This window comes from Pinus tabuliformis, chromosome 6, assembly GCF_031772625.1.
Source record: "Pinus tabuliformis cultivar Carrire ecotype Pingquan chromosome 6, CPIR1, whole genome shotgun sequence".
Classification (NCBI taxonomy): domain Eukaryota; kingdom Viridiplantae; phylum Streptophyta; class Pinopsida; order Pinales; family Pinaceae; genus Pinus; species Pinus tabuliformis.
The window spans coordinates 1,576,745,577-1,576,753,838 of NC_142292.1; the positions used below are offsets into that span (position 1 = coordinate 1,576,745,577).

Here is an 8,262-nt window from a genome sequence, read left to right on the forward strand (position 1 = left end):
CCTAAAGAATATACAAGTCCAATATCATAATGTTTATTTCTTACTTGCACAATATATCGAGATTAGTATTTAATTAGAATAATCATAACATAATTAACCAATTTCACTTATCTGTCATTGCAAAACTAAATTGCCATCAATGAACCTCTCCACCCTTCCAATGATAATTTGGCAATCACCTCCAATTATTCTCCCCCCAAGCTCCTCTTTTCCCAACAATTAGTTATCTTTAATGTAGCAGTTTCTATTGCTTTGGCCTCAAGACTCCAGGTCTAGCCATCAATGGTTACTACTTCCTCCTGGGAAGTCTCTTCAAGAATTGTTCCCACTGAAATCTTCTTCAGCTCAACGAATTCTCATCTTTTCTTTTTCCAAAAAAAAGCTAGCCCATTACCTCCTTCTCCCTTCCCTTATGTAAGAGAAGTTGCTTCTTTAACTAATAGCTCAAAACTTATAACTATAACTATTGGCTAAAAGAGAGTTACTGAGGTTCATCAGTAATTCTTTAAAATTCCCATGGAATCGTATCATATCTACTATAAATTTTATTTTATTAAATTAGACTATTGTTATCACTGAATCCATTTATTGTCCATTTCTCAAAAGTGATAACAAGAATTCCTTTTCTCATAGTAAAAGTAAAAACATGAAAGTAAAAGTAACTTAAAGTCCTCGAGGTGTCACATGTTTACACTGTAGATTTTGTTCTTCTAGTTGAAGGGTGCACATTCTAATCAATTTGAAACAGAGAGGAAGGAGAAGCACACCCAAACTTTAGCTCACGTTTTGATTTTGTTACTAGTGGGGAAGAGGGAAAGAATGTTGGAGTGCTCCCAACCTAATTACCAAATTTGAAAAAAAAAACAGTGTATGAATTCAAATAGAAAAATTGGAGATTATATATTTTATAAATATTTATAAATAAGATAGAAAAAATTAGAGATTATATATTTTATGAATATTAATAAATAAAAATTTATTATTCTTTGTATAGGAATTTATAATTTATAACAAGTATAAACTTACTATTTTCTACTATATTTTAATTTGAAAATTATTGCTATTTTACACTGTCATTTTTTTAATATACAATTGACTATAATTTTCAATATAGAAATCTCTATTTTTATTTTTTAAATATTAAATTTTTTATTAACAAAAATCTTTACCAAATTAAATTGTAATTGTAATTTTTTAATATAAAAAAATTATATTTTTAATAATATAGAAAATTTTATTTTTAAATATTAAATTTTATATTAAAAAAAACCCCTTTTACTAAAATCCATCCAAATCTATTATAACTGTAATATTTTTAAAATACCATTTACAATTGATTATATAAAAAATAATAATATAAAAAAAAATATTTATTTACCATATTTCATCATAATTTTAATATTTTTAACTTACCATTTAATTTTTTTAATATAAAAAATTTTATTTTTTAATTGTCTAGTAAAAAAACCTACGGAATTGTAATATTTTTAACATATCGTCTACACTTTATTATAAGTTGTTTTAATGTAAAAAAATTATTCACCAAATTCCATCATAAGTATAGTATTTTTAATATAAAAAAAAAATTAAAAATATTTATATTTTTTAATTGAAATAATATAAAAAATGGTTAAAAATATATATATATATTTTTAATTTTCGATTAAAGAAAAAAGGATGTACGGCATTCGAATTTCCGAATTTGCAGCCGAATCGAATCGAACTGCCGTATTTTCGAATTTCTATGGCCAGTACGGCCGAACTTTGTAGCAATGCATTAATTCATAAGTACATGCAATTTTCTTCTCTAAATCATTACGTTAATTCATAACTAGACTGGAGGGAAGTGGAAGAACGGTATCATTGGCTAAAACAATTATTACAGATACCATATGAGAGGGAGACTCTATAGCATTTTAAATGTGGTTTGACATGGTCCCTGGATACTCCGATATAACAGGTCGCCATACCAGTGCCATTGAAAAAAAAACAGAGATCAATATGCTCTGGATATCGAGCAGTCATGTCAGACTGCATTTAAAATGCTATAAGGTCTGAAATAAGAATCGCCATATGAGAGATTGTTTTATTACAGCCACCATGTCCACACTGTGTGGATACATTGAATATTGAATATGAGAGAGTGGAGAGTGATGTGATTATTCTCTGGAGGACGCCAGCTGCCATTATACATCGAACGTTGTAGGCAGTCGAAGAACGAAAGGCTGAGGAGATTCCAGAACCACCGACATGCTGGCCTACTCATTTCTTTTGGGGGTCATTGGACCACGTTAAAGATACCTTAAAAGAAAAACGAGGGAGACGTGTTTTAATATTGGTAAGTGATACTAGTTGCTGGGGATGAAATGCCCCATTGATGTGATAATACCTGTTTCATTTTCATTTGTTGATGAAAATATTTATTTGGAATAATATTAAACCATTAATATAATGTAAGCTTGACATATCTTTAAGGGTTAAAAATCATTCTAATTATGTATTTAATATAATTTAATATTTTACTTGTGTGAATGGAATATGATTAATGTAAAAGTAAGATATTTTTGTAAGGTTAAAATTCAATATAAGTTAAACATTTGAATAGAAAGTTAGTGAAGACTGGTTATAGCCGTATATATAATTATAAAATATTTAATAATATAATTAAAAATATAAATACTATATTAGTTTTTAAAATTCAATATAAGTTAAATATTTGAATAGAAAGTTAGTGAAGACTCGTTATAGCAATATATATAATTATAAAATAATTAATAATTTAATTTAAAAAATAAGAATATTATATTATTTTTTATTAAAATAACTATTGCTGAAAATAAAATAATATTTTTCTCATGTTGTTTCACATTTCTCTCCGCCATGTATTTAATAACAATGTTAGTGTTTGAGCTGTACATTCTATAGGTTATGCAATAGTTTTGTTATGTTTTAAACATGTGATGAAATTTATTATGTAAAGAAGGTTCTTATCATTTACGAGAATGGGAATGATAAAAAAGGTTAAAGTAAATATTGTGTATTTTTTTATTTTATTTGTTACAAAGTGTGTGATAAGTTAAGTGTATGATATGTTAAGGTTTAATTTTTATTAAGTTGATTATAAGAAAGGGAGTTAATTGATTTATTTGAATTTATGGATTGGGATGGTAGGAGAGTGTTTGTTGTTAATTATATGAGTTAAAATGTTAATTGAGATTTTTTTAAGTTAAAAGTATTTTATTAATCAATAAATTACATTTGTGATCATATTTTACAAAATTATACCAATATCACTGTCATTACAATTTTTTGTTGGTATATGATGTAACAAAGTTTTTTACAGAAAACAAAACTAATTAGAGTACACAGAACATCATATAGCCAAAGTTTCAAAACAAAAACCATAAGCTAGCCAAAGCAAGGAACCATAACCATCTGTCTTACAAGCAGAAGGTTGGTGGTTTGATTCCACTGCCCTAAAATGAATTAATCAATAATTTTGTAGTTTATTTTTAATTAAATGATTGTTATATTGATTTATTTCAATGGTGAGATATGTTTCTATATTCATAGTTTTATATTCTCTCTAGGGAGACAAAAGTGATCTTTAAATAATTTTTTTATTGTCTCTACAGAGACAATAGCTAGGATTAAAGGCATATTGTCTCCTAGAGATAATAGTGCTTATGTCACATATTGTCTTTATAGAGACAATTTTCTAAGACAATAATTTGATACACCCGCCTAAACACAATACTTAAGACAATACACAAGTTTTTTTGTCTCACATTAAAACAATTTACCCAAAAATTGTCTCAAATATTGTCTTAAAACCCTCTTTCTGTAATAATGACAATATAGCAATGTAATAGTGACAATATAGCCATTAATAATGCTTCAATTTCTATAATGATGAAGATCCTACTTACTATATTGGTGCATCCCTCCAAAGAGTTTTTCACGCCAAATTTGGTCTGCTACCGAAACCTAAATATTTACCTTGACCTTATGCCTGGTTTGTTGCATGAAGAGGTGAAGAAAAGTGAACGAGACAATCCCTTACCATCTTCTACACTACCTTAATAGCATTTCCTATTAACTGTTGAGTTTTCGGGTTCACTATAACAGAAGTCACCATCTTCTACACTACCTTAATGGCATTTCCTATTAACTGTTGAGTTTTCGGGTTCAGTACAACAGAAGTTTATCACATTTGGTATCTCTAGCCGATTGTTATTACCAGGAAACTAGGAGATGTCATGTGGCAAGAGGTGGCTTCTTTTCCCTACCCACGCACTGAGGGGCACATTTGTTTGGATCAATCACAAACATCCACTTTAAGTTATGTTGTCAGTATTGTATTTATAAATTTGTTTGTGGTTCAATCGCTTCAAGACTACAAGAGAGGGATGGATGCATCTAGTTCCTTATGAGTTAGAGGGCATTGAAACCAAACTTTCAGCCAAATATTAGCAAAATAAACTAACCAAAAACGATAATTGCATATCTTAATCTCTAGAATAATTGTCAATTGTTTTCAAATGCAAATGCTGGTGTAGAACTAACCAAAAACTATAATATTATATCTCATTCTCTAGAATAATTTTCGCTAAAAATAAACAACAGGGAACCATGATAGTGATGGATGTTACACAAAAGTAGGGGGACACATAATTGGGTTGAAAGAGTGATTATTTCATTATGTTCCAATGTATGTGTCATAAAGATGTAAATAAAACTTCCAAAATATGAACCAATCAGATTATTACAAATTAGTTTATATGTATACACATAAAATAAAATTAAACATTATGAAAGATATTGGTAAATGTTCAACTATTGGGTAGTCAAAAGAAAATCTATTGCTAGAGTCATGGCTTGGCAGGGACTAATAAGGCCCATTAAATAGTTAGTAATACTTACTCTTCCTAAAGAAGGTCCTCCACATTAATATGAAAAACATATAATATTTTGGCAATTGTTATTACAGTTCCCATAGAGGTTACCCCATGAAAAAGTTGTCTATACTTTGCATTATTAAAGAGATATTTTTTTGGGGTTATCTCTATTTTCTATAATGATTTTCACTATTCACTAAAAAAAGGAAAATAAATTAAAATGATATATTTTGAAAAAATACTCTTACCATAAAGCAATATGTTATCCACAATAAGGAAAAAAATAATGCATTATTTACAATTTTACATAAAGAAAAAAAAGAAAATTCCATATTAATATATTTAACACCTTAATTAGTGCATTACAATTTTTATAAAAAATAACATGTCACTATTATAAAATATCGAATTTTACATAAATATATATAAATTTTATAAATAAAAAATATATATTTGCAAATATTGAAATTTAATGTGAAAATATCTTGATTCTTTCTTCACAATTAATAAATTATTATTTTCCCAATTTGAATACCACTACATAGCTAGAGATCATCATTAAGAACCATGATTAGTTTACATCCATTAATAAATATTGAAAATTAACATTTTAACATAAATTTTACACTAAATTAAATTTAATATTATTCTACTTGTTATTTTTACTCTAACTATATTTATAATTATTAATTACTTTGAACACTTTAAATATATCAAGGTAAAAATATCTTTAAAAGCTATATATATAAATAAATAAGCTCGTTAAAAATTAATCCTACATTTATATTGATATACAAACTCATTAAATACAAATAAAAGTAATATATATTTTATTCGAATATAATTTTATAACATTTTTTTAAAATACTAATATCATAAAAATTAAATTACATTAATGAATTAAATAAATTTTGTCAAACAATAAAATTAATCATAAATCAATAATAATATTATAATAATAATTATTACAATCTCTTAAACAACATTTAATTTCGCTCCTTCCCTAATTTCATTATCATTATATTATAATGTCTTTTTCTCTTATATTAATATTGTTCTAAAATACGTATTCCATATTTTCCAGTCCAAAATCTTTTTATATCCTGCAGTTCTAAATTCTTTGCTTCTTTCTTTATTTTAAGGTTTTCGATTTTAGGTCCGAATCTTTCTTTTACATCTCACCCTCACTCAATCAACATGAGTGGAAAAACTCAATCCGACAAGATGAAGGAATAATGCGTTACGTTCCAAATTTCTACATCCAAATCCCATCGCCTTATCATCAAAGTACATCCAAATTTCTACGTTGACGTTACACCGGAAATCCCATCACCTTATCATTAAAGTACAACGTATGCAGCTTAGCTTTTCTTCAAGGTACAGTGTATGCAAACAGGGCAGTCTCACTAATATATGATTGACCACTTTTCTGAGATTATTTAAAATGTTAAGCTAAAATTATTTCAAAATTGGAATGATTTATGTATTTTCAAAGCATTAAATATATGTATATATTTACGAAATTCATTTCAAACAATTATTAACTTACTGCATAATACTTAATATTTAAAATTTTTAATATTTTATTTTAATACAATAAAATATTTGATTTTTTTTTTTTTTTTTGGCATTAAAATATTTTTTAAAATTTGTGTTGTTTTTCTTCCCACAGGAAACACATTAAATCCCTCTATTTTATCTAAATAACAAATTCTCTAAACCCTTTTTATATAACTTAACATCAGTGAAATCCAAAACACCATATAAATTAAAATAAAGAGATTTTATTTGAACTATTAAATTCCTTTAATTTAAATCTATTTAAATATATAAATTTAAAATTCTTTATTAAAAAAAATAAAAATTTTAATAAACTTTCAAATAAACAACATTATTTTTAATATGCCAATAATTCATTATACCCATTCCCATAGCTGTTAGCCTGAGTTCATAAAATCAATTGTGAAAAGAGCAGCATTAATTACATATCTCCATTGTAACAAGTCTATGGAACCAACTATTATATAAATGAAAAAAAATAAAAATAACAACAAAATTTCTTCAAATATTTTTGAAGAACATTACCATTACACTAAAATTTATACTAATTTAATAAACTTTCAAATTGACTGCATCACTTCTCAGGAGTGTTAGCTTTAATCCATTCTTTGTGTTGTGTACTGTTATCAAAAAATTCTTCTATTCGTTGATAACTAGCTCTGATCAGAAGATATATCTTCAAACTCAATCATCTCCTCGGCTATTGTAGCCGGTCCCATGCACAACTCTTCTAAACCGAAGTCCAATGAACAGTCGGGTGGAGAAAAAATTGGATTCCAGTGGGGAGTCGATAGTTTCTTTAAATATGACAAACTGTCCGTTAAAGTAGCTGCATCTTCTACAAATCGATCGGAAAATGGAGACGGCTGCTCCGACCAGCTAGAACAGGTAAAGCTTTCCATTTCTGTTTGAACGAAACTAACGTCCTCTCTGGTGGAATCATTCACAATTAGGTCGCAGGGCGACTTGGAGAAATTCTTATTTTCTGCACCCTTACATAATTTTAAACCTTCATCTGAACTACGATTATTGCAACCATTTTGTCGTGCCATTTCAGCTTGTTTCATCGCCGTTGTTATTTTGAGGGGAGGGGTTTTGAAGACATGATTTTGTAGGAGAGAAGGAGATTTTGATCTCATCTTCACATTTTGAGTACTTGAATTGGGTTGAGATTCGTTCATTGACCGCAGCTTCTTGCGTAGATGGGTGTTCCAGTAGTTCTTGATTTCATTGTCTGTCCGACCAGGCAGTCGTCCTGCTATCAGCGACCACCTGCAGGCAAACACATATAAAGACACTTGTGTTGTACTTATTGCATCAATCTCTCATTCTGCTACTAATAATTCTAAACTTTGGAGACCCCCACAGAAGGAATCAATAACTATTGGTGAGTAAATAGATGATGCTCAATCATTGTGGACATACCGATTGCCGAGAAGACGGTGCATCCGAATAATGAGTTCCTCTTCATCATAGGAAATGTTTCCACGTTTAATGCCGGGACGAAGATAGTTCAACCACCGTATCCTACAACTCTTTGCACACCTCATAAGACCTGTAAAACCAATTTTTTTCAATATTTATTAAGGTTTACATTCCTCAACCCTAATGAGAACTTAAAGAGTAAGACATTCACTTAGATTCGCTAGAGAAATAATAAGAGATATAGTTAAATTTACCTGCTTTCTGGGGAAGATTTCTCCATCCACCATCGCCGTGAATTCGAATGTAATCAGACAGAATCATATCCTCCTTCTTGGTCCAGGCCCCGCGGTTGAACCCTTGATTTGAGCAGCAAGGAGAT

General features: G+C 28.3%; 1 protein-coding gene across 1 annotated transcript; it reads right to left on the bottom strand.

The window, feature by feature from the left end:
- Nucleotides 1-7,044: 7,044 nt before the first annotated feature.
- On the bottom strand, nt 7,045-8,010 carry LOC149264819 (transcription factor MYB3-like). The gene is made up of 2 exons (XM_089390472.1): nt 7,884-8,010; nt 7,045-7,730 (listed from the first exon to the last, which is right to left on the bottom strand). Exons 1-2 carry the CDS (start codon nt 8,006-8,008, stop codon nt 7,112-7,114), a joined length of 744 nt encoding a protein of 247 aa, XP_089246598.1. The 5' UTR covers nt 8,009-8,010; the 3' UTR covers nt 7,045-7,111.
- Between the last annotated feature and the right edge of the window lie 252 nt (nt 8,011-8,262).